Source organism: Cibotium barometz, chromosome 18, assembly GCF_041138505.1.
Source record: "Cibotium barometz isolate CiBa-2024 chromosome 18, ASM4113850v1, whole genome shotgun sequence".
NCBI classification, from domain to species: domain Eukaryota; kingdom Viridiplantae; phylum Streptophyta; class Polypodiopsida; order Cyatheales; family Cibotiaceae; genus Cibotium; species Cibotium barometz.
The window spans coordinates 9,451,859-9,479,810 of NC_141063.1; the positions used below are offsets into that span (position 1 = coordinate 9,451,859).

The following is a 27,952-nucleotide window of genomic DNA, read 5'->3' on the forward strand; positions in this document are numbered from 1 at the left end:
TCAACACACCATATACAAGATAAGAGTACTCATAATATGAAAGGTACTCAACACACCATATACAAGATAAGAGTACTCATAATATGAAAGGTACTCAACCAATACATACACGGGTTCTCTATAGTGTGAACCCGACTAAATGAGCTGGCGCTATAACTATGCCAGTCTCTAGAATGGCTGTCACACAGCCTGTCATCCCACTAGCCGCATATCACCCAAGATCTCACCAACCATGCCAGTGGTGTAAGTGTGGGGTCTATCCCCCAGGCGGGTCATCAGTGTCCACCGCCTCACTAGATGAGCTCGATATCTCAACAGTAATCATAAATTATTATCTATAGTGCTTCTTCTTCTAATATTTTATTTTCTTCTTATAATCATAACCCTTTACTAATAGCATTAATACATCTTATTTTAGCCTCATCCTTGTCTAACCTTAATGTTACGTCGTGAAGTTCTTAATGCTCTCATAAAATTATTTGTTGAAAATGGATTTCCATTGAAAGCCACATTCAACATAGTTTTTCAGTTCATGAAGTTTATAAATTCCTTTCTTCAACCTAAACAATAACACTATTTTGTAGCCTCATATTGGAGGTTGTGGGTCCTACATAAGATATGTGAGGACCCACAATCCTTCTATATTTGTGTAGTGTTAACCCAAGTGGTGGTGGGACACAAACACACACAATTTCTTTGAAAATCGACACTACTCTAAATCTCTCTCACCTTAAAACCCTATGCCTTTACACACTAAATTTCTCATTTAACTCTCATACTGCTTTACTTTTTCTAATCCAACAATTAGCTTGTTTTTATACAAATTAAGATCAATTGACTATCAATTAACGCCAACTTGCATGAATTAATGTTAATAAAAAAGTCAATTGACCATAAGTTAGTGCTAATTAGTATAAAACATTTGTTGATTAATACAATCAAATTAAGGCCATTCAGCCCCCACTAAATGAGACAATTGGTGTCAATTAAAACTAACCATGAATTGTTGTATATAGTGCATTTGTAGTGCCTCTTTCCAATTTTATTTTTCTTTCTTAAGATCATAAACCATGAACCCTAAACCCTTAAGCCAAATCCTTGAACCCTAAACCTTAAAACTTACATCATAAACCCTAAAGCCAAACTTAAAAAGGCTAAAAGCCAAAACCCAATATCCTAACCCCAAACCCTAGACCCTAAATCCTAAGCGGACCTTAAACCGTAAACCCTAGACACTAAATCCTAACTCTAAAGCCTAGACCTTAAAGCTGAAATCCTAAACCCTAAACCTTTATCCAAAAGCCTAAACTATAAATACTATACCCTAAATCCTAAATCCTAAACTATAAACACTAAACCCTAAACCCTAAATCCTAAAATTAAAATTTATAAACTCTGAACGTTAAACCCTAAACCCTAAATTTAAAATTTATAAACCCTGAACTTGAAACCCTAGACCCTAAAATCCTAACCCTAAATTCTAAAGCCCAAAATCTTTAAACCCTAAACCCTAGGCCCTAAAGTCTTAACCCTAAATTCTAAAGCTCAAACTTTTAACCTTAAACACTAAACAATAAACCAAACCCTACAGTCTAAATATTAAACCCTAATCTCGTAAGCCCAAACTCAAAACCCTAAGGCCCGAATCCTAAACCTTGAACTTTACACCCTAACTTGCACACCTTAAACCCTAAAGTCCAAACCCTAAACCCTGAACCTTGAAGTGTGAGGACTTGAACCATAAACTCCAAAGCCTAAACCTTAAACGCTAAACCCTAAAGCTCAAACCTTAAATCCTAAGCCCTAATTCTAAATCATAAACCCTATCTCTACACACGTGCACACGTGCTTGCTCCTTATACATGTGCCTTTCTATGCTTGGTGTGAGAGAGGTGAGTCCTTGCAAGGAGGCACAACAAACCTCTTATTGAGAGAGCAAGAGGGAGGCTTGGAAGCTTGGAGCTCGCAACCATTGGTGGAGCTTGGAGGTCAAGGAGATCTTGGGCTTGCTGGAAGTAAGGTAAGAATCCCCCATGATGATTATTGTCTATTTTCAATACTTTCATGAATCAGAGAGAGTAGAGAGTGGGAGAGGTAAGTCCTTGCAGGTGCAACAAACCTCTTATTAATAGCACAAGGGAGACTTGGAAGCTTGGAGATAGCAACTACTGGTGGAGCTTGGAGGTCAAGGATATCTTGGGCTGAGAAGCAATGTAAGAATCCCACGAGGGTTGCTGTCTATTTCATGAATGAGAGAGAGTTCTTAGAAAGGTAGAAATGGGCCATAACATTTTTGGCACTGCTACTGGGAATCTAATCTTACTTCTTCCTTCTAGAGTACTTAGCTCCTTTTTTGAATGCTTACAAATTTGCATTTTCAAATTTTGTGTGCAGACATGCGAGTGGATAATATTGGTGTACATTACTGAAAGGTAGATGTGTGATATTTTATTGTTTTTGTTTGAAATATTGGTTTTTAATTACTTGGGAAGCCTGGAGGGAAGGAATCTAATCAATTTTTGTTTCATTTTTATGTTTGTAACATTTTATTTTTTCACGTGAAAAAGGAAGGTGTTGTATCATTTTTTCTTAATTTTTAAAATCATAAAAACTATAACAAATATTGTGTTTGAGTCTTGCTTAAGATTTCATTGCCTTACCTATGGTAAGTAGACTCAAATTGCACCCTTATGAGAAGGTAAAATATCATTTTTACCCCTTTAAAAATTAGATCAAAGGTAATTATTGGTTTTTTATGCTTGGGAGTTTTTCATGGCTGTGAAAAATGAGGCATTCATGACAATAAAAAGTCCCCAAAATTATGCTTGGATTTCCTAGACAAAACTAGAAATCTTTGTCCCTAAAATCTTATCCTCTTATCTTGAAAACATTTTAACGTGAAAACTAGAGTTTTTCACACAATTGACTATCTCAAGTTTTCCACGCATGACTATCTCCTAAATATTCACATTGTGAGTTTCTTGAGAAAATTACACCATAATAATTTCATCTATTGAGGTTATTAAGGTGACTATAAGATCTAAACTGCTTGTTTAAGCTCTTAAGCTCATTGTAAGTGAACTTGATATATCAAAAGATCAAAACCCATGGGAACATAGTTTTGTGTGATGAGAATGGTAGATAGACATACCGGTTCTGCCTAGGAAGGAGGAACCAAAAATAGGGAAAAAGCCTTCTGGTGGTAAACTAAAAATTATACCAATCAGAGGCTTCAATTCAAGTCTTGCATCAAGCAACTCCTCTGATAGTGGACGTAGTGAAGTTGAAGAAGGAGAACTATCACCAAAACACCAGGCCCTTCCTCAAAAGGAGAGAAGATCTACTCTCAAAAGAGCTAAGAAACTAATTAAAATTAGAGCTAGAGACCCACCAAGCCTCAAGGGGGAAGAACATTACTTGCCATATGTGGAAGCCTAGGCAATCAAAGAGTTCTACTCTAGCTAGGAGGATCTGTGAGAGCAGGAGCTTCATGACCATATCAAGCACTAGCTGGGAGGATCTGTGAGAGCAGGAGCTTCATGACCATATCAAGCACTAGCAGATGCTCCTTTTGCTTTATCTCTCATGCCCCAATGCAAATGCTGAAGTGCTAGCCCATGACCGCTCCTAATGATACGGTTTCAATGGACTCTAAGAATACTTCTAAGTCTAGAAAGAGAAGAACAAACAAGACCCATAAAGGAAGGGAGACTCAAGAAGGATTTTGAGCCTTTAATCTTGATAACGAATGATTAGAAGAGGACTCTAAACAAGTCCCTTCTTGATTCAAGCACTACAAGGTGAAATAGAAAGGTGTGTGCCCAACCACCAAAGAGGGAAAACCCGAGGAACTAAGAGTATCCTATGATGGACTAGAAAAATGCAAAACAAGTGGATATAGTGCTGTATCGGGAGAAACCTAAATTGTTTTGGATAGTCACCAGCTTAATCCAAGAGGAGGAGACAAACTTATAACAGTGCTTAAGGAATATAAAGATGTGTTCACTTGGAGCTATGCAAATTTAAAAGGAGTCCCTCGAGAGGTTTTCCAACACATAATTCCTTTAGTGGATAGTGTTAGGCCAATAAAACAAAGACACACATACAATGAGACCTATACCAAGGCAATCAAAGATGAAATGGGTTTCATTTATGAGACTAAGCACACAAATTGGGTGTCACTAGTCGTGATTATGCCTAAGAAGAATGATAAGATCTATGTGTGTGTGAACTTGAAGAAAGTGAATGCAACCATGGTAAGAGATCATTACCCACTACCATACACTGAACATGTGCTAGAAAGAGTGGCAAGCCTACTGCCTTTGTGGATGCATTTTTTAGGTACAACCAAGTATCCATAGACCCAAAGGATTAGCATAAGATAACATTTTCTAGAGAATGGGGTTCGCATATATAAAGTGATGGTGTTTGGTTTAACCAACATGCGATCTACTTTTCAGAGACTTATGTGCATAGTCTACAAGGATTTCCTATACGAAAGTTCTTGGAGATCTTCATGGATGATCTCCACATGAACTCAAAGTTGAGATGAGAGCACATATCCCATCTACAGATAGCCCGAGGAATCCTTGGATATAATTATGAGCCTAAAAGAGAAGCTCTACAGGCTACCCAAGGGACAACCATCGAGCTTCAAAAGTGAAGAACCAAGAGTAGACACTAGAAAGAACCAGGAGTAGAGGGCAACCACTAATGGAGGAGTGATTACCTGGGGGAGAAATCCTCAACGTGTAGTACAACTTACTCCTAGAATTTGAAGGGATTCTATAAGTGCACAAAGGATGGGTGCAATGTATTTTCCCACTTCTAGGGAGCTAGATATTGAGGAAAGAATAAGGGAAATACAAGCCCAACTCAAAAGTCTTGAACAAAAGAAAATAAGCTTAGATCTACGTAAGGAGTTGGTTGAGAGAAGTGCCTTTGACACATCAACGTGCGAGGAAGGTTCTTCCAACCTCAATGGATTGAGGCATAATGAAGACTTAATCACACGGGACAGTGCTAGGGAGATTGAACGAGAAATGGAGGAGGGCATGCCACCTCTAGAGCCTATTTTAAAGGAGTTTCAAGAAGACCTAATTTCTCTCACAAACACCTCTCTTAGGCAATGATGATTTCTCTTAGGCAATGATGATTTGTTGAGAGAAAATTCAAAGAAAGCTTACACCAAGGTAGAAGTAGATGCAATGTTGAGAACCCTAGAGTAGCATGTGTATATGAGAGGCATGTTATTTTACCAGAGGGAAACCTAGGAGGAACAGTCTTGGATGATGAGGTGAATAGGAATGTGGGAGCTATTCCAATACCACTTGACCCAAGGATACATGTAAACCGACATACTGGAGCCACAAGAGGCCGAGGCAAGGATAAAACAACCATAAGAAGGATGGCATATGAGGCCCCACCAAGGGAGCCAATCAGAGTGACCCCTCACATGGGAGACATAACACCTAATGACCTATTAAGAATGGCTGAAGAAATAGGGAATGGGTTTGCTAGGGACTTAGGTACCATAGCGGCACCATAAAGAGCAACCATAATGGCTAAAGAAATAGGGAACGGGCTCGCTAGGGACTTAAGTACCACAACGGCACCATAAAGAGCAACACAAGTCAAACCCAACCATATGTGGTGACATTAATGTAAAACTTTTGTGGTGATGGCGATGCCACACACAACTCCTCGAGATATTCAAATCGGTGTGTGAAACTTGTGGTCCAATTAGTAACCAAATGAAAAGATTTGCTTTCTCCCTTACACTAGAAGGAAAAGTGCATACCAATGGTGTCAATCACTTAAGCCAAATAATAGGATTAACTTTGCACAGCTTAAGAGTGTGTTCACACCAAGTTTTGCACAAAGTGGAGATAAGTGGAGATAAGTTTTGCACAAAGTGGAGATAAGTGGAGCCCTATGGTTCAATTATACAACATTAAGCAAGAAGAGCATGAGTCTATGAGAGATTATATATCATGTTTGAAAAACCTAAAATCAAGGTGTAAGCCTAGGGAAAGGTTAACAGATAAGCAATTGTTGCTTTACTTCCATAGGGGAGTAAGAGACACGAGGATGCATGACTACTTACTATTGGCTAAGACAACATCGCGATGATTATTGCAAATTAGCTATTGACTTTGAGGACAACATGCTTAAGTTACCCCTACATCCTGATGACACCAAATCCATCGCTTCGATAGCTCCATCGCCGCCACATACATTAAGCCGAACAAGCACAACAACCTCGGAGAGACCAATAAAGGATATGACCTTATATGAGCTAAGCACTATGCTTCTAGACAAGATAAAGCTAAAGGAAGTGAGGGACGTTCTCATGAACCATGGTATTGTCCTCAATATATCGACAAAACCACATAAAAACTGATGAGTGTCCTCAGTTGAGGCCTCACCCCCTTGATGTACTACATGTATTGTATGTGACTTGGGAACCATGACACTAGTATGTGTAGGTACTCTTGTTAGTTTTATAGCAACTACAAGTACCTCAATTACCTCAATTGCCTCCTACACAACAACAATTAGCTTTACCAACACCACTCGAGCAAGGACCTACCTATAGGGGTAAATTTGTCAAATGTGCAAAACCAAATGAGGGGAATGTATAGAGTACCCAAAGTGCCTATACCACCTATAGAGTACCCAAAGTGCCTATACCACCACCTATCCTACCACAACCACCAGCACCTCGAATAACATCGATGAGTCAAATTTCATCAAAGAGGAGTGTGAAGAAGGAGAATATGTATGGGAACCTCAGCAGACCATGGAGGAGTTAGATGACATTTGGGACATCTCAACAACAAGGAGAGTCACGCTACAATGCTAACAGTACCAACAAGGACCTCATCGTGTGGCTTAGTGTCCTCACGAGGTCAATGCAATGAAGACACATAGTTAAAACACACCTAGGTTTAAGTTGTGTGAAATGCAATGAAGACACATAGTTAAAACACATCTAGGTTTAAGTTGTGTGAAATGCAATGAAGACACATAGTTAAAACACACCTAGGTTTAAGTTGTGTGAAATGCAAAATTGACCACCTAGTCAAGGACTCTCCTTATAGAGGTAATGAGGAGTCTTCAACCAAACCTACAAACTACTCAAGTCAAGACACACCTAGGTTTGAGTTGTATGAAATGTGGAATTGACTACCTAGTCAAGGACTTTCCTTATAGAGGCATTGGAGAGTCTTCAATGTCCACTAATCTAGCCACAAAACTCTGAATACAATCAAGGGTGGTAGTAGCACCACTTAATGTCATGACTTGTGCACAAGCACTAAAGACCCTAGAAAACAATTGAGAACCTTTAGCTAAATCTTCTACTCATACATTGGAAAGAAGAAGAAGGGGTAAGAAGGTGGGACAAGGAGACTCTATAGTGGTGATTCAGGATGGTTTGGATGAAGGAATAGTCAATAATCCATCCACCGAATTGAGCCAAGGTAATATGCTAATAGGAAAAAAAGAAGAGGTGATGCGAAAAGGAGCCAAACCAACCAATGAACCCAAAATTCCTAGAGGAGTGGGTGAGTTCCCAAATGCCCAAAAGGAACTAGAGAAACTAGAGGCTGCACAAGTGCTGCTTCAAGAACTAGAGAAACTAGAGGCTGCACAAGTGCTGCTTCAAGAAATTCAAAAGAAGTTTGAGGAATGGTTGCAAGCTAGTCGGGCTTCTGAAATGGTTTATCCTAGACAAAACACCACGGGGAACCAAAACAACTGAATATGCTAGAACATAGTGAGGGTGATATAGACTCAGAAGAAGGAGGGAAGAACGATTTGTTCTCAAAGGAAGGAGGAGAATATCCTCTGTGTAATTCAATAATTCCTAACCTAGAATCATATAAAAACCTAAAGATGAAAGTCTTCTCATTCTACTCTAGTGGCATACATTTGCAATCATAAACTTTACTGGGTACGCAGACTCGTATGATATGATTCTTAGTAATAGACCTTTTATGAGGAGTGCTAAGCTAGTTCACAACTAATTCATGGATCACATTTATCCAAAAGAACTCACAAATCCTAAAAGTAGACGTACATACATGGAAGACATATCCCATGGATGGACAATTGTTTGGAAATGATTCTAAAACCATGGAAAGAACAACCTCAATACCCATGAACAACCAAAAGTGTCATAGGAAGAGAACATTGTATATGCCCCTCTTCCAAATAATGATTTTTATGAAGGCTCGATGCATTAATTGCCACAATAGATGTCATGGAAAAGTGTGGAACAAAGTTTATGGAACCACACTGGAAGGATGAAATGACACTTCATTGCAATGTGTATGATGAGGCCATCTGTGATGGACAAATCAGGGGAAATCTCTTCAGAAGAGTAAGAGTCTAAACCTGATTGTGGGAAAGAAGCTTTGGAATTAGCTCTACAATGCTGAAGTCCCAAAGATGGATGAAGAAGAAGTGTTATCATGCTAACCACAGTGATATTCTTAAAAGGGGACCACGGATGCTCAATGGCTAAAATATATCAAAGCCATTGAAATTCATGAGGAATTCTTTAAGAATTGGAGAGAAGATCTAAGACAAATAATGCTACAAAAACCTCAAGCGCCAAAAGTGAGCCAAGAAACCCCCAACCTCACAAGATCAGAAAGAAGGAAAAGAAACAAAGCATTGGCTAAAGTCAAATGAGAAACCAAAAAAAGCATTAGCAACAAGAAAGGAGGAGAATGAGAAAGAGCCAAACTTGTGGAAGGTTCCCAACCATTTCAAAACCTTTGATGTCGATGAAAGGAGAGTAGTTCATCTAAGGAGGGCACAACGCTCAAAGGGTGAACTAATAGGGGTCTCATATGATAGACCTGTGAAGGTGAAGGAGGTAGATATCGCAAAGCTGGGTGAAGATCCCAAGCTAGTCTTCATTGCCATGGACCTAACCTCATAGGAGGAAAAGGAACTAATTGCTCTTTTAAAAGAGTTTAAGGACTAAGTTGCTTACAACAATGACAAGGACGTGAAGGGTGTGATGCAGAGCACACCATCCTCATCATGGAAGGCTCAAGGCCAATGAAGCAACATCCTTATCAAATGAATCAAAATACTTAGCAATTGTAAAGGAGGAAATGACAAAGTCATTGCTGTAGATTAAGCACACTGATTGGGTATCACCAATTTTGACTGTACCCAAGAAAAATGGGAAGCTTTGCATGTGTATTGATTTGAAGAAAGTGAATGCAGCTACCCATAGGGATCACTAGCCATTACTATACACATAGCATTTTTTGGAAAGAGTGGTTGGGGTAGAAGCTTACAGTTTCCTAGATGGATTCTCAAAATACTAATCAGGTATCCATTTCCCCAGAAGACTAACGTAAAACAGCTTTCCCCAGAAGACTAACATAAAACAGCTTTCACCACCACATGGGGAACCTTTGTTGTTACAAGTTCATGCCATTTGGACCGACCAATGCTCCTATAACATTCCAGAGGTTAATGAGCACAGCTTTCAAGGATTATTTACAAAAGTGGTTGAAAGTGTTCATTAATGATCTTTGTGTGCATTCGCAATGGATGAAGCATTTAGCTTACCTAAGAAAAGTATTTGAAAGGTGTCAATTATACCGTATACCTTTGAACCCTTTGAAATGCCGTTTGGACCGACCAATGCTCCTATAACATTCCAGAGGTTAATGAGCATAGCTTTCAAGGATTATTTACAAAAGTGGTTGAAAGTGTTCATTAATGATCTTTGTGTGCATTCGTTATGGATGAAGCATTTAGCTTACCTAAGAAAAGTATTTGAAAGGTGTCAATTATACCGTATACCTTTGAACCCTTTGAAATGCCAATTTTGGGTAAAGCATGGGGTGATATTGGGACATATCGTGTCAAAGAATGAGATTTCCACTGATGACAGCAAAGTGAAACTCATATTAGAGTTGCCATCGCCTAACTAATTACAAAGGAGTGTAATGGTTTATGAGTCATGTAGGTTATTATTGAAGGTTCATTGTGTTCTATGCTGATATTTCTAGGCCATTGTATAAGCTTTTGATTGTCTTCAAATGGACTGAGGAACGTCAACACACTTACGAGATGAATTGAAGAGGGCATAGCTAGTGCACCTATCTTGAGACCACCAAATTCGGACCTCATGTGCATATTGATGCCTCAAACTTTGTAATTGGGTGTGTTGTGGCACAACCAAGAGATAATAAATTAGACTACCCAATATGCTTTACAAGTTGACAGCTCAATGAAACTGAGATCAATTACACCACAATAGAAAGGGAAGGCTTAGCTATGGTATATGTAGTAAAAAAGTATGGACACTATATATTGGCTAATAAGTTTGTCTTCTTTCTGGATCATCAAGATTTGTTGTATCTTATCAACAAACCTTGCATGATTGGGTGAATTAACCCCACTGGTTGTTGCTATTGATGGAGTTTGACTTTATTATCATAGTAAAAAAATGCTCACAACATGTATTGGTAAATTGCATGTCAAGAATACCTAATGGAGAATGGCGACGTAAACCAATGTTGCCCATTGAAGATGTGACTGGGAAGCCACAAGAACCTTAAAAAAATCCATAGGAACCTTCCCAACCCAACGTTAAACCAGATGCCAATCAAACTAGCATAAAATAGGTTAATTGCACAATTCCCTACCCCAAGGGCAATGTTGAACATGAGGACTTGATTTTTAAGATTTGGTCGTGCCCAAGGGTGTAAACCCTAAAGATGAATTAGATAAGGCCTCTTGTAACCAAAAACTCTCATTCTCTTATGCATAATCTAAGAGTTCTCTTCTTCTCTAATCTCTTGCCTCTTGCCTATCTCTTACCTAAGAAAAGTGTAAAATCTACCTTGTTTGGCTTGATTTTTCCTTTATGTTCAAGTTCTTGAGACAGCTTAATACAATCTCTCACGGTCTCATGTTTAAGCTACTTGATTGGTATAACTCGATATTTCCTCTATTTTCAAGTTCTTGAGACCGCTTAATGTAGTCTCTCACAATCTCGTGTTCAAGCTACTTGAATTGTATAACTAGGTTACTAAGCTATGCTTGATACCCATCTTTGAGAATCCTATTGTGAAAATTAGCTCCAAATACTAGTCAATCTTTCTACATTATGAATTTGTTTAGATGTCTGTAGGGATCTCCCAATCTATCAAACTCCAAAAATCAACTTGGCCATGGGAGAGGGTTAACTGTATTCTATTTTCTCTCTCAATCCTGGTTTGTCTCATTAATATCAGAATGACATCAATGTTTATTCTTAGCTATAAGGTTGCATGAGTTTTGAATGCTTTCTCCTTTGTTCAATGATTGACTCTTGAGCCATCATCATGCTCGTATATCTAGGTTCCCTTCTAAGAGGTACATGTGTTCCCATGAATCCATAGGTTGGCACCCCAAAACATGCTTCACTTGGTTATTCCAGGGGTAGAAAGCCTGAATGTGTTATCAAGTAATCCATGCTTGACTTGGTTATTCCAAGGGTAGAAAGTCTGAATGTGTTATCAAGTGATCCATATACTGATACTTCCTAACCCATTTATATGCTTGAGGCCCTATTGTCTTGGGCTCTCAACTCTCATGGTTCCTTGTCCTAAAGTGTATTGGTGCTACTAATTCAATTGGGGGGGTTACTGGCTTGGTTCTTTTGGAGGGCTCTCACCTAATAGTTCTCATCCCTATGGAAGCTAAACGCTCCTCTCAAATTGGTGGGTCTAATGTGGAGGGAAGCCTCACCTCACCTTTAGGTATGTCGTTTGTATCCCTTATGGAGTAAAACAAAAAATCTCCCCTCACTTTTGCACTTCTTGGTCTTCAAGTGATTTCCTTAGGAGAGGTCCTCACTTTTCTTGGCCTCAAAGTCCTATGTTGGATGGGAAAACTTCCCCCCTTTTGAGACCTTCATGTCCTTCCTTAGCTGCTTGTGGGATATATGTGTTACCATCCTCATCCGCATATGTCATTTAATCACTTAGAGATGCATTCGAAAACTTGTGGTTTACCTCTACATCCCTCTTTGTGTTGGTGATACCAAAGAGGTTACCTTGGGCATCCTCATATTGGCCCCTCATATTGGCCTATGTTGCCTTGATTGACTCTATCCTCTTTAAAAAGAATCTATCAATCAAATTTGGAGGTTGAGTGGTTATTGGCTCTATACAAGCTCTTGAATTCTTAAGGACTCTATGCACTGCTAGTGCCCTGGGGATATACATATTTCCCTCTGAGTCTACATAAAACTTGTTTCCATTGTGCGAAGCAAAGATAACTTTTAGGTTATCCAAGATCTATGGTTCACATCTTGGCATAACGGGAACTGACCACATCACTCCAAGAGTACACCATTATGGTCAATGTAGATGGGAACCTTCACAATTTCATGATAACCATAGTGTTATAGCACATAGGTTTTATATTTGCAGGTTGAGTGCAAACTTATTTGCCAATATTCTCACTAATAGCTTCCGAACAAGATTCTTGAGCTCTCTCATCCCTTCTAGATGATCCACCTGAATGAATACTCTCGTGGCTCCATACCCACTCAAGAAGCTTTATAGGGTTTATACCCCACATTACTTATCTAGTCTCTTTCGTGGTGAAGGATTCTTGGTCTGCTTCTTCGATTCTACTCATGGTCCAGTACCAATCCCTAACATAGACATGTGAGATAAAGTCTCATATTCAAAGGTCAAATTTAAATATGATTTGGCACTTGATCTAGTCCTAGTATCGCTTGTATAAGTTCTTTTCAAGATGTTTTGATGGTTTTAGGATTTTTCTCAAGTTTTGTCTGATCTTTTTTATAATGTTTTTGTATTTTTCAAGACTCTATATAAGAAAGCAATAACTTAAAAAGGAAAGGAAAAACATGTGAAATGCGTATGCACAATGTAATTATGAGTTCTTTTTATTTCTTCTTATTTTTATTTTGCACTCTCTAGAATCTAGTCAAATCAATGATCCGCAACATGGATAAATGATCAAGAAGCCAAACGATCTGAACTAGCATGATCTTGATCTTTTAACAATCCCAAGATTGGGTATGTGGCGATCTGTATAACAATCGCCAGATATGGAAATCGACATGATCTGAAATTTGGATGATTGGAATAGACCCAATCTGAAATAGAGATGATCCCAATACTACAGGCGATCTAGAATTGTGAGTGATGTGAATATTAGATTGATGATTGTAAATACATGATCCGGATGTCAATGATTTGAATATTAAATAAACGATGGGACTCTTGAGCGGGCACAATCATAGTGATCAAAATGGAATGCTGATTGAAATCTAGACTCGAGATCAACGATGATCCAAAAATGCATTTAAGATGGTAATTAATATCGATTTCAATGTCCTTTTTAGGTACTACTAGGGGTCTTTACTCAGCTGTCCTTTTTAGGTACTATAGGGGTCTTTACTCAGCTGTATTTCCTCTCATAAGAGAATATTTGATAGGTACTTTGACAACCCCCATAATTTATGCTCAACTGTGTGGCAATGAAGGTCACTTACCACATAAAATCCCTAATTAATGATTTTTAGGCTTTGAACCATAATCTGGATGTAACATCAATGATTTAGATTAGAATGATTTGGATCATGCTCAACAATCTAAAATTTTTAAAGAACAGAGTACATAGCTTTTTGCTGACTTTTGATTTTTCAAGGTTTTTCTTAATGTTTTAAGGATTTTTTGACATGATAGTGTTACTTAGCAACACTATAATGTTATAATAGTGTTGCTTAGTAACACTAAATGCCAACTCAAATTTTTAACAAAAAACAATGCTTACTAAGAGTCATGCCTTGATTAAGCTAATCTAGATACAAAACTACAAAAAATGCTAATGTACAATAATGTCCTAGTAGTAAATCTAAGGTTACTGCCCATAGTCATATGGAATCTACCAAGTGGAGAGATAGCTAATCACACCCGAGAGAGCTTGTTCTTCATTTCACCACTCCCATGAGATAAAAATTGAACAAATTATGCAATATAAAACCTAAAAAATGTTGTTAGAAACAAATATCTATTCTTATCACACAAATCTAATCCTAATCAAACCAATAACACAATCAATCATACAATACAACTCTAATCCCATACTAGAAAACATTTCCTCAATATTTAACCAAGGATTTTACATCCAAGGGTAAGATAGAGTGGGAAAAATATAATATTTTTTAGTAAAAAAATACCCCTACTTTCTTACCTCATCCAATAATCGTTTGATCCCCAACAATGGCACCATTTTTTCATGTCAAGAACCTTCTTTCTCTCTAGCAAAAAAACATAGTGCTAGTGGTTAGACCACTTGTCTTGGATCATGAAAGTTCCTTTGGAGAGGCTAAAGAGACCAAGAGGTGTGCTAATCCCTCTTGTTTAAGCCCTTCCTCTACTCTCTAATCAACTAAGTAAAAGGAAATAGTTAAGCTAGAAAGCTTGGACCACCCTCTTTTACAATCATGCTCAATCACTCTCTCACTCAAGCAAGCAACCATGCACACTCCATCAACACACATAGGCATCATGCATACACACTAGAATCAAGCAAGCAAAAAGACAAGATCTCAAGAGAAGAAGAAAGCTTTACACTTGAGAAATGCTAGAACCCCCATTCACATTATCAAAAGTTATATATATATACACACACACACACACACACACACACACACACATAAGAGGGTTTATTAACCTATTCCTAGGGTTAAAAAGAGCTACTACCATTATCTTATATTAAGGAGTTAAGGTAGATACACCATATATGTGTGTGTGTGTGTGTGTGTGTGTGTATACATATAAGAGGGTTTGTTAACCCATTCCTAAGGTTAACAAGAGTTACCACCATTATCTTACATTAAAGAGTCAAGGTAGATATACCAAAAGGTCATACATCCCTTGCATTTCATTAGCAAATTGCCTCCAAGAGCCATTAGCCCCCTTTCTCCTTTTGAGTTTTTTAATTGCTTCTTCAGTGTACTCCATAAAGAGAGGATCCTTCAAAAGCAAGTTATTCACTCTCAATTTCCTTGTTTTGGGAAATGAGACAAATCTATGTCAGCTCCATCAATACTTGACTAGCTCCACTTCAAAGGAAGGTGATCAAATAGTGTAGAACTACAATCAACTAAAACTCTCAATGTATGAGGCACCCATGAGGCCTGTTGACAAAAAAAAGTTATATCAATTCTTGAGGAGGAGGACAGATATTGAAGGCTAAAGTAAATATGCCATGGTTTGTCTCTCCAGTCGCCTAGATACCAACTATCCTTGAGTCCCAGTCCCCTTCTAAGCTTTTACCATTTCCCTTTTTCCTTCCCTATAAGAACAAAACTACCACCACATCTATCAACAACCACTTTTTCCACCATGTTGAAAACTCTCAATTCTTGAGGAGGAGGACAAATATTGAAGGCTAAAGTAAGTATGCCACAGTTTGTCTCTCCAGTCGACTAAATACCAAATATCCTTGAGTCCCAGTCCCCTTCTAAGCTTTTACCATTTCCCTTTTTCCTTCCCTATAAGAACAAAACTACCACCACAGCTATCAACCACTTTTTCCACCATGTTGAAATCCCCAAGAACAATACAAGGCACTTGTGCATTTAAACTAGCAATCCAATTCCACATATTGCTCCTAACCTTATCATTATGTGTCCCATATACATTGATAATCCATATTCTCTCAAGATCTACTAAAATCTCAACCATCAAAATTCTTCCGTCAGGGTGATTAGCTATAACACTAGGACTAAGATCTCTCCTAACTCAAGTCATAACCCAACTATACCCTAAGCTAACACCACCATAAAAGATTTCCCAATCACTGAAGCTATTTAATCTAGAGATTTTCCCAAAAAGATTATGCTCATGTACAACAAAAACTAACAGTGCACACGACTTCACTAATTCCCAAAATAGAGAATTTTTCTTTTTATCTTTAATACCTTTCACATTCCATGTACACCCCATAAATTCTATAGCATTCTTCATGATAAGGCAGTTTTCGGGACCATCTCAACTTCCTCCTCATCCCTCTGACTATTCTGAGAAAAACAAGAACCTTTCCTAGTTTCACTGAATAATAGTTCAATATTTTGCTCTACCAACAGAGGATTATCTCTTTCAATCAATGGATTGAAAGGGTTTGAAAAAACGATAGAACTCAGATTCTCACCGTTCCCATTCCTTCTACTCTCAAACATTGGGTTTTCCTTTAACTTTGGACCAACCCCCTTCCACCATGTTTTTCCCAGTTTCCATCACTACTTCCTTCCCTTTTTCCTCCTTCTTCTAAGATTCAGGGAGTACTTTCTCTTTGTCACTTCCTCCCCGATTATCCTCTTTTGCCTCGTCCTTCATAGATCCTAATTCAGGGCAGTCTTTGGCAATATGCCCAAAGGCCCCACAACGGAAACATGCACCGCGGAAGGCTCCAAACTTGAGGCCTAGTTCTAGCTTGCGCAGTTGACCTAAATCCACCTCCATAGATTTTGGGGTTTCAATAGTTGAATTCCAAGTGATGCACACACTATTGCCCTACCTCCCTCCTACCTCATCACCAGGAACATATAACACAGAACCTAGGGATTGGGCTATGTCATGTAATGCAAGCCTAAGCCAAGGAGGAAGCCCTACAACTTTTAGCCTAAGTGATGCACACACTATTGCCCTACCTCCCTCCTACCTCATCACCAGGAACATATAACACAGAACCTAGGGATTGGGCTATGTCATGTAATGCAAGCCTAAGCCAAGGAGGAAGCCCTACAACTTTTAGCCTAAGCCAAGGAGGAAGCCAAGGAGGAAGCCCTACAACTTTTACCCAAACACGGCATGCATTCTGCAAACTTTTATTGACATCAAACAAAGGATCAAAAGGAAAGCTATGCACCAACCGTTGCCCGAAAAACAAAGGCCCCTTAGCAAACAATTCAGAAACAGATTGGCCTTTAATAAACAGCACATTGAAAAATCCTTTCCCTAAGTAGAAGATCTTAGACACAGCACAATCATGCAGAATGCTCTCCTGGAGCCACTTACCTAGTTTGCCCTTTGAAGGAGGCTTACCCGGGCAAAAGAGAAATACACTACCCATCGAAAACAGACCTATTTGGCGTCTAATATAATCTTGACTAAGCTTCAAACATACCTTGTTCTTCACCTGATTACAGAGTCTAATATAATCTTGACTAAGCTTCAAACATACCTTGTTCTTCACCTGATTAGAGAGTCTCATTCAGCCAGTCTGGCACACATTTTCTCTTGGAGCACTCTGCCTTGATGTCCTCACCTTTGCGCTTCATCTCTTCCTCTGCCTCCGGATCCCAGTCTCCCCATCCACTCGCCCCCTCATCCTCACGTTGAAGCCATCCACTAGAGGACACCGTCATGCAAGGCCCGAGTAGACCACCCGTCGACATACTGAGGGCATGCACTCACACGAGCGGATTGAAAACACCACTAACCCACTCCTCACCCGCATGCGCGACACGTTGCACTCAAATAGGATCGCCAACGTCACTCCGTCTCCTTAAGGTTCAATTTCTACGGCATCAGGGACTTCTGTGCAAAATTGGCTACACTTCTAACTTAGCTTCACTTTTTATCTTACATAATAAAATCACAATGAGTGGGTACTTTGAAGGTACCTCATTTTTGTTGCTTGAGAAACGAGGCTCATCATCATTATTAAGAGTCATTTGGAAGCGATGGTGGTCGTGGAGGACAGCCAGAAAGCTTTTGCTTTCACCATCACCATAGCCAGCAGCAGGAGGAACAGCAGCGGCGGCAGGAGCTCCACCAGCACTGATGCCATGGCGCACCTACACCAACAGTACAGGCAGCTCCTTCCCCATGATCAAAAGTCGTTAGAAAACCCCCACCATAAAGAGTTCTCTCCGTCCCCCTCTCTTTGGCATCGCCAAGCGACACTTGGAAGGTCTGTGTCTGTTTGTGCCGTGTGATCATATATAGTAGAGAGAGAGAGAGAGAGAGAGAGAGAGAGAGAGAGAGAGGGTTTAATGTGTACTTGTGTTGATTTCTACCAGATTTGTCTAATGCAACTATCTTGCAGTATTTTCTAGGTTTACAACTCACGATATTTGCTTAGGAGAGGGTTTAATGTGTACTTGTGTTGATTTCTATCAGATTTGTCTGATGCAACTAGGTTTACAACTCACGATATTTGCTTAGGGCTTGCAATGCTTACTCGGGTTGGATTTCCCTTAATTTTTTGGTGATTTTTTTTTGGAGGGTAAATACAGGTGTTGGAGAAAGAGACTACCCTGGACACAGGATCAAAGTAGATGGATTCATTGGTACAAGAAATCTCACCGGACAGACCTGCTGCTGCGAGGGTTGAAGAAATTGTGAATTATTTTGAAAAAATGGATGAGAAGGCGAGTGGGCAGGTGCATCCTTTCTTAGGGAGAATTAGCTCTCCAAGTGATGCTCCAGTCGAAGATTCAAAAGCATTGGTGTCAGTCACGCAACCAAGTAGGCATCCGTTTCATCCTTTTCACATGTGTCTACTCTCGTTTGTGTTATGGATGAGTGTAAAGGACTTAAATGAAGCAAAGTAAGCTTGGATATGTAAAGGACTTAGATTAAGTGAAGTTGTGTTTATGTTTTATTTAGACATCCAAGGCTGCACTAGTATTTAAGGTTGTCTGGGCTGGTCGCCACCCACTAGCTCCATCTATTCTCAACCTTAACTCTTAGCAATCTACTCCCACTCACACTTACAAAAACGGCCAAAGAAAGACTAGTAGATAGATTATCCAAGTCAGTCTTACTTTCAGCAAATTATGGGCAAAACAAAGTAGATGGAGGCGAAGTTTGCCATGGGTGGGCAAGGTGCCCAAAGTGGGCAGCAATAGGCCATCTACTAATTATCACAAACTGGATGTCCACAAAAGAATGCAATGTGAATAGCACAAGAACCACAGTTTCGAGTACTTCTGAGTCCCTAGTTCAAGTATTGGATAAAAAGCAGGTGCACTAGTCCTTTACAGAGTGAGTCATGAGAACCACATCATTAGCGGAAAGAAGAAGAATGACTGCTGTCCCAATGCACAGCTTAGTAGCATAGTCAAGACTCAAGCGAGGGTGTTCTTGTTTCACACCAATGCCACTCCTAAGTATCTCTCTGAAATTTCATTTTCCATGCACACTGACATTACATTTGTTCATATAAATGTACAGGGGCAAGTATTGATTCGTGTGGGACATCAAGTTCAGCCATTCTTCTCCATGGGCATCATGCAAAACCATGTCAACAAAGGAGCAATACAACCAAACGCACCAAGTAGAGGGGATAGCCAGGGCAGTGTTTTATACATCCAAGTATATGCGTCTTCCCTTGCCGAGCCAATTGGCTACACCCACCCTTCCTCCATCGTGCAAGGATGAAACCTTTGCCTAGTCCTTGAGCACAAAGGTGTGTTTGTTTTCTTCAAGTACATCTGCGAGGCAGATGTACTTGACATGGAGTTTCGGCATATGTCAAAAAGATCTTTGGTTTCTTGGGAGAAAACATGGTCCACCAACATTGATGTCTAAATGAGCATAGTGGCACCATATAGGATAGAGAGGAGTGAGGAGATTATCCAGTAATTAGATAACAACTTGGCAGCTTGTCGACAAGAGATCCAAGCAAGAACGATAGCACGTACAGTGGTAAGTCCGCAGATTCTGGAGGATGGGCCATAGGAGTAAACACTACCAGGCTTGGAAGTGATCCAGACATATGTAGGGAAACCCATGCTGCCAGAGTCCATTCCAAATAGAGGACATGGAGGAGTCATCAAATGAACTTCACAATTTTTTCTTCAAATCCATTGACGAGGAAGATGAGATGATCGATTCAGCAATGGTGGCTACCATGCTAGCTGAGCTAGCTGAGCATCCAAAGGGAGGGGCTAGTTTGGAGTGCCTATAGTTCCCAAGGAGGGAGTAAGCGGAGACATCATTGGAGATAGACAGTCCAATAGCCATGCTATTGGACTTCGGACAGAGTGTGAGTTTGCCAGACGATCTGTACTAGGTTGGAGCGGTGGAGCATCATTTGCACCTGGGCTCCAAGTTAATCAGGAGGGAATGTCATGTGCACATTCCCGAGTGTCATGTGGACATGCTTCTACCCATTGGCCAACTCAGAGGCCGAGTATGTGGCCAAATTCTTATGTTTGTAAGGGCTATTGTGCTAAATCATTGTATATTGTACAAGCATCCAATGAGTAGCCTAGTGTGGACATAGTTATTGGGTTATTGTGTGACCTGTAGCATGCAATAGGTTGACCGTTGTAACGCACAACAAAGCCTTCTTTAAACCTGTGAGTTTATGCAATGCACTTTACTTTAAGAGAGAAGAGTAGAGAGAGAGAAGATGAAAGTCGACACCAGATTGGGTCCCAATTGCCTACTGAAAGCCCCTCTCACAATCAGGAGTATTTGCTTGTATTACTTTGGAGAACTTTGTACAATGATGAGAATGATGATTGTGGACTGCCCAATGCAAGGATGAGAGACCGAATGCAGGCTGAACCATAACTGTAGAAGACTCTATGAAGCCACTTATGCAAATCCAGAATTGCCGAGGATATGCACATATGCTGGCTAAAGATGAGAGGATCTTCTATGCTGCCTTGGACTGAAGCGCGGAGTGCTTGAGGCCAATTGTATGCTCCAAGAACCTTGGGGATCTCAAGCACACCAAGTGCTTTGCTGAATTCTGATGAATGATGTCTTTTTTGCAAGGGATGAGGAGGCGCCTTATATATGAGAGAAACAATGCTGGTCGGTGCATGAATGATGTTGTTGGCTTGTTTCAAATGCCCACGATTGAGGAAAATCCGCATTTATTGTTGTGCTTTTCACACGTGTCTTGTTCGACTATTGTTGGGTGATAATTATGCTGCTGTTTAATATTATTTTATGTTGGCTGATTGTATGTTTATGATGTCTATGCTTTCTATGCTGGCCGACATGACCTTTAGGGGTGGCATATGGTGTCTAACACCATATACAAGGCAACCCCCATCATGGGGTGCCTTACGGGCTAGCCCACAGCCGGCCCATGCCCCTAATAATGTTCCCTAATGCAATACCTAATGTGGAGGCTAACATCTACATGCACTATATGATGAATTTTCCAATTGGGTAAGAGGATTGACACATGCAGACTCTCTAAGGCTTGGGAGACTGACCTACATAGTTCATGCTTGACATGTCCCGAACTGGGGCTCACAATGGGGCCACAACAGACGACAAATAATCCTAAAAAAGTATTAATACTGAATGATGTTACATAAAATGTTGAGCCAGTGTGTCACATAGCACTCATCTGAGACCACCTACAATGTTGGTCCAACATAGGGCTTCAACAAAGAAACATGGAAGACTTTATGCATAATCCAATTGTTTGGTAGCATTAGTTTCATGGAGACATCATTGATCTTTTGGATGATTGGAAAAGGGCCAAAGCTTCGAAACAAGAGCTTGGAATAACGCTTACCCACTTGGTTCAATCTCTGCTTCATGATCCGGAGATAAACCCAATCCCCTTCTTTGTCGTTGACATGTCTTCTAGGCTTGTTGGCTTGCCTAGTATATGCTTCCTGAGCTTTGGCGAGGCGCTCCTTTACTGACTCAATGATTTCTGCGGTCTTGTTGGCCTCCAAGGAAGGTCAACCAATACTGGATGAGTGAGTATCGTTTAGGATCACCTATATCAAAGGAAGATAATGTTCCCACTTTGATTGCTGATCATGGCAATACAACTTGAGAACATCAAATGCCAGTTGATTATATATCTCTGTATGGCCATCCGTCTGAGGATGGAATGCACTGGATAACAGTAACTTGGTTTCAAGGTTGTCGAATAATGCTCTCCAAAAATGTGAAGTAAACTTTGGATCCCTGTCAGATGTAATTGTCCTTGGCAAACCATATATGGGATACCAAAGACAAAGAAATAAGTAAGCGATACCTTTTGTTGTGGCCGTTTGCTTGCACGGAATGGGCATGCAAAACTTACTGAATCGGTCAACAATAGTCATGCATTGTTTGTTCTCAGATCCAAATGTTGCTGAAAGGTGTCCTACCAAGTCCATGCTTATGTCCTGGAAAGGTCTTTCTAGAACTAGCAAAGGTTGTATGGTAACCCTGTTTGCATTGTATGAGGAACCTTCACTTTTTGGCAAATCTGACATTATTGGACATGTTGATAAACATCCCTTCTCATTTTTGGCCAATAAAAATGAACACTCTAACTTCTCTAATATATTGTTGATACCAACAAGAGAGTCGTGGGCATCGCGAAGAAGTGCATGTCACTTTTTCCGTAGTATGCATAGCCGGTTCTTGTAAAATAACAAGGTATGTTGGATGATATAGTGATTGAAGTTTCAATCTATACTGAGTCTTGAATTCCAACGAATCCTCATATTGTGCCTTCATAGTGTTTAAATCTTTTTCTTGTATTTCGAGCACAGTGGACTCCTGCAGTGTTTGAATGGCACCTTTGCGACTTAGAGTATTGGCAACGGGCTTATTCTTGCCGGGAATATATTCAATTATACCTCCAAATGTTGGAAGGTTTGACTCCATTTGGCTATCAGGCATGGTTTGCAGCCATTTAAGTGCTTGATAATCTATCTTGATTGTGAACTGCCTCTTGTAAAGGAAAGGTTTCCAATGCTTAAGAGCTGTCAACACCCCCAATAACTCTTTGTCATACACTAAATAATTCCGGCTATAATAAGCCATTGGGCACCCTTCCTATTGGAGGAGAACTCCTATGGCTAAATTGCTGGCATCGATAATCACCTCAAAACGATCATCCCATGAAGCCAACTTGAGAACAGGAGACTCAGAGACAACTTTCTTCATTGCATGAAATGCCTTGATTGTTTTGCTCGTAACAGAGACATTCTGCCGACGCGTCTTCACGCCATAGGCCCTTGGCCACAAGCAAGTTTTTGATCATAAAGCTCCATAGGGAGTAATAATTCCAGTCCAGTTGGTCTTCGTGTGCCAATACATCAAATACATCTCCAACATTTTTTGCCATTTCTAATTCTAAACAGGGTAGGCAATGCGCACAATTTCTAAAATGCTTTTTGTCAACTTACTCTTGGGAACAACACACTTCAAACTGCCTTGTAGCAATTAATTGCAGAGAAGTCTTGTAGGGTGAGAAATTGGCAGCTGAAAGTAGAATTGACGGTAGTTTTTGTTACCTTGAAGGTTGAATGTCCCAATTTGTGCGGTGAAGCACAGACTCCCGGGTTTGTGTCCAAACTTTGGTAAGTGCAAGGGTCCTGTCCCCTAAGAGCTAGGATCAACTCTTCCCAAGTTGAGTACTCTGAGCCAAAGACTATAGCCATGCCTCCTCCTTCGAGTATATCCTCCCATGCTCCAAAAGTCGGCCTGTGGAAGGGACCGTCGAACTATACTCCGGAAGGTGGCTCTGCCTGCAGCTGGTTTCGGAGCATATACATTTAAGAAGCCCACGCAATCTTGATGGTGACCCACTAAGCCCGACTAGTGTCGATGATGCCTGAGCCAACTATTGCCGACAAGAGCTACTCGCCGATAGAAATACAAACTCCCCCCCGTGTCTCTCGGAGGGGCCGAAAGAGGGAGACCAGAAAGTGTGACTCTTGCCTGTAAAATCTTCCCATAGCGGTGGGTACGCCCCTATGAAAGATCCATTGTGGACATAGTTATTGGATTATTGTGCGAACACATAGTTGGACATTATTATCAGGGTTGGTAGAGTTGGTAGCCAACTCACCAACAACAGACTACTATAGATAGGAGTCTCGGTCTTAGTCATATTGATTCATTGATTAGTCAGTCATCATTGAGTCGTTGAGAACTTAGGTTCATTGCTACCATTGGGTATCTTTATTCAGCATTGTACATACTTCATGGTGGTAGATTAGGTCATCTCTCTATTGTGTATGGAGCATGAAGAAGAAGCAATTTGTGCATGGGTTTAAGTCCTTAATTAGGTGCTATTACGAATCAATCAATTTATAAACATGCTTTCGCAGCACCCATGTTACGATACATTAGTCCTAATGCAAAAATCCCAATGCATGAGGGCTTGTCCAAAAGGTCTATACGCTAGACTAATGCAAGAGAGGAGAATGAGAATTCAAAAACACCAATGGACTATGAAGGTGTCATGCACAACAAACATGATGGAGAGTGGAATCTTACAAGATAGTGAGTGTAAAGGTAGGCTTGCAGAAAGAAAGGCCGACTTGATAGGAGAAAATCCTACAAATATTTAAAACTCACATCAAATTATAAAGAAAAATTAAGTTATTGTGAATCAAATCAAGAACATCATATTTAAAAAAATAAATATTTAAAAAATTAAAGAGCACGCTTATTATTGAGGCTCTTGCAAAAGTAAGGAATAGGAAGAAGCCAAGAATAAAGTGATGTATAGTCTCTTTTTTTTTAATTATATTAATTTATTTATAAACCCATAAATTTTGTCCATTTTGTCAAGGTCATATCTCCACTTCCGGATGCCCGATCACAACGTTCCTTAGCTTATTGCAAAGACCTTGACGGGCCCTTCGAAAGTGTCTTTGACACCGATTCCTCAAATCCTTCGTCTTCATCTTCAAATTTAGCTTGCAATGTTGCAAATTCTAGAGAGAGAGTGAGTTTTAGCATATAAAACACTAATGCTTGTCCTTCTAGCCTCCGTATGAACCCCAAAATGGAGGAAGCACCAAAAATCTTAAACACCAAAGTTATTTCCCTCCAGCTCTACAACTCTCTCATACGGACTTTTGACTAATTTTATCTCTGACCTACCCAACACACTAGAGAGAGTAAATCTTGAAAAACGACACAATCTGAAAATTTTCCAATTTGCCCAAAACGTCACCTACACACGTTTCTAAGTCTCATTAATCACTATAGACAACTTTTAACATTCTGGACATAAAACTTAGCTCATATTTTCAAAAAGAGATTGTTCTACGAAACGGAGCGTCACAAGTTACAAAATGGAGTGTCATTGGGAAGATGATTGTGGTCTTCATTTTCTGTAAGAGAGAGCATGAGCTGGTTCTAGTTGAAGAGCTGGCAGATGTGCTCTTTGTCCTTGCGGAGGGGGGCTGCTAGAAGAGTTTGGCTTGCAGGCATGGAAGTCGCTAAACATCATGTGCCGTTTGCCTGTCTTTGCTTCTTTTCAGCATGTTAAGGAAATATGATCAAACGCTTGTAACCATTGTTTCAATTTTATGATGCAATGGCCATTGACGTCCTCTTCTTTTTTGTCCTGCAGAGGATGTTATGTCTGGGGCAGCCACACCGAGGTCCTTGACAGGTCACTCATTGAACCCTGGTGTGTTTGCCCTCCTTTGCTCATGCTGATTGCTGCTTGCCGTATAACTGTTGTTATCCGTATCTGCATCTAGATTGCTATAGCTAGAAGTTTATTAATGCTATGTCACTGCCACAGGCATGGTTGCAAGACCTTTCTAAGTTAATCCTCTTTTCTTTTATCAGAGGTTGCAACACGGAAGTTCCAGTCACTTTCTGATGGTGAAGCCTCTCCAGGAAGTATCTCCATGGCAGGGAGCTCATTAAACAGGGGTCTCTCTCTCTCTCTCTCTCTCTCTCTCTCAAGTGGGGGTGTGTGAGTGTAAAGAGGCTCATCCGACAACCTTTCTGCCACCCAATGTGGGGCAGATTGGTTAGCCCGAGAGTCCTCTTTCTGGTCGCGGACCCACCTGAGTTCAGCGGTCTGGAGTATTCCCCAGATCTTCTTTTTCCCCTCTTTCCTTGGATTGTTGTCTCTGCTTATTTGGCCTAGGAGCATGATAATATACTCTCTCTCATGTTAGTTCCATGCTTGATATTTTGGAGAGTGGTATACTATCTATTGGGGGCTGATGCTGCTCTCATGTTTCATGTTCCTGGTATTCCATGATGAAATTTCCATGGATAGTTTTGTATCACTCCAGTGAGATAGCTTTGTTTTGTTTCTATTTTATTTTCCGTTTCATGATGAGATATGCCATGGACATTATTGTATCACTTTGGTCTCATAGGCCCATTGGGTCTTTAGTAGACGTCTAATCTCTCTCTCTCTCACAGACGACTGAAAGCGGTTTTTCCTGCTGTTTTTTACTGAGCAGACCTGGTTTTGGCAAAGTTAAATAAGGAGAAAGTTCTTACACTGATCAAAGCATGGGAAGAGAACAGGAAAAAGAGGTCTCATAACCGGTAAAACTTTAGTGGCCCTTCTCGGAATTGAAGTCACTTTTATATTTAGGTTTCCTTGAAAGGCACCTTCTTTCTTTTGCAATGTTGTTCATAGCTAAATGGAGTATTTCTTGTTAACACTATTTGCTGCGCGTTACTTGGAGAGGATCTGAGACACTCTTAAGAAATGTGGAGTTGTTTTTATTTTTGAAAGTTGCTTACAAACTGAGATAACCTAGACTCAGAACTTGCATCTGGATGGGACTGTATCAACGAAATTATTTGTACTGTGGCTTTACTACATCCATCGCTGTTTATTAAAATTGCTTCATGGACTCTTCCTAATGGTGGAAGGTCCATGCCCAGCAGTTCTCAAGCCCATTCTCTACCATGTTTCATGCCCAAAGTGCGTTTGAATTCTCTTGCTTCTTTTTCAAACTCTCCTGGAACAGCTGGCATCTCATTTGTTTAACTTGCGCTACTGGGTCCTGTGGGTTTACATCGATTCTTATCCTTTTTGCTGTGTCGATAATGGTGTTTGCACATTTCATGTTCAATGCATGCTTTAAGTGTTAATATTACCGAAACACATGATAAACTAATATAGATGTTTTGCCTTTTGCAGATATAGCAAGAGAATGGCAAAATTAGAGGCATGGGAGGTGGGCAAGAAAGCAAGGGCTGAGGCAAGTTTGCGAACATCAGAGGTGAGCTTTCATAGTCACTGGTATTTTTGGAAGGGCCACACAATTTTGTGTTTTTTTGAACATTTTAGTTCACATAGGGTAGCAATACTTGTATCTTTATGCGTTCACGTTGCAGTGCTCAGAGAAGTGGACATTTGTGTTTACAGGAGAGATTGGAAAATGAAAGATCTTCTTGTGTGGAGAAAACAAGGAATAAGATAGCTTTGGTGGAGAGGATTGCAGAAGAGCAGAAAGCCCTTGCTGAAGCACAGCTTGGAAAGGAAATACTAAAAGCAGAGGAAACTGCAGCCAAGTGTCGGGCTTCTGGAGGTAGACCCCGGAGATTTCTACTATGTTGTTAATTGGGGATTTGGGTGGCTGCTTTGAGTGTTTTTTTGGGTGAAATGGATGATTGGGCCCATGTACAAGTTTTTTGTGGTCAAGTATTCTTGAGATGTGATGACTTCATTAAAGCTGATTTGGTATGTCAGTTGAGTTTAATTCGAGGTTTGGTTTTACTGCCTATGGGAAAAATTATTTTGAGGTTTTGTTTTGCTCGTTGGTACTGAATTAAGTGGCGTCAACAATGAAAACCCGTCATAGTCAATGGATGATGTATGAGAGAGAGAGAGAGAGAGAGAGAGAGAGAGATGCGACCTTTGCTTTGCATTACATTTTTCGTAATCTAATCAACCAACCATTACGAAAAAAGAGAGAGAGAGAGAGCTAGCTTTAATATTAAGGTCTTCAGAAGATCCATAGGGTATATGAGACCAAAAATCTTCAGGAAAATTTCCGAGTCATGGAAAAACTGGATGATGTGTGTGTGTGTGTGAGAGAGAGAGAGAGAGAGAGAGAGAGACTATTGCAAGTCAGCAGACGGCATGATCCATTGAACATCATAGTACTACTGGACTGTGTGTGATCCATATGATGACACCCCTGGGATCTTTCAGTCAGGAACCTGATGGAAACAGTATTGCC

At 40.1% G+C, this 27,952-nt stretch overlaps 1 protein-coding gene across 3 annotated transcripts; it reads left to right on the top strand.

Moving 5' to 3' along the window:
- Window positions 1–17,679: 17,679 nt before the first annotated feature.
- Window positions 17,680–27,522, top strand: LOC147628896 (remorin-like). 3 transcript variants are annotated; one of them, XM_086812072.1, is made up of 7 exons: window positions 17,680–17,982; window positions 18,308–18,539; window positions 25,360–25,401; window positions 25,584–25,670; window positions 26,216–26,303; window positions 26,908–26,989; window positions 27,136–27,522. In XM_086812072.1, the coding sequence occupies exons 2-7, from the start codon at window positions 18,350–18,352 to the stop codon at window positions 27,328–27,330; spliced, it is 684 nt and encodes a 227-aa protein (XP_086668198.1). In that variant the 5' UTR covers window positions 17,680–17,982; window positions 18,308–18,349; the 3' UTR covers window positions 27,331–27,522. The 3 variants fall into 3 exon arrangements, with proteins under 3 accessions (XP_086668198.1, XP_086668196.1, XP_086668197.1); XM_086812070.1 differs by having other exon boundaries at window positions 17,681–17,982; window positions 25,360–25,419; XM_086812071.1 differs by lacking the exon at window positions 17,680–17,982 and adding an exon at window positions 18,095–18,127 and having other exon boundaries at window positions 18,211–18,539; window positions 25,360–25,419.
- The last annotated feature ends 430 nt before the right edge of the window (window positions 27,523–27,952 follow it).

Coding starts and splice junctions, on each gene's coding strand:
- LOC147628896 (XM_086812070.1), top strand. CDS start 18,350: ATGGATTCATTGGTACAAGAAATCTCACCGGACAGACCTGCTGCTGCG. Junction 25,420..25,583: donor AGGTCACTCATTGAACCCTG/GTGTGTTTGCCC, acceptor TTCTTTTATCAG/AGGTTGCAACACGGAAGTTC. Junction 26,990..27,135: donor CAAGTTTGCGAACATCAGAG/GTGAGCTTTCAT, acceptor TTGTGTTTACAG/GAGAGATTGGAAAATGAAAG.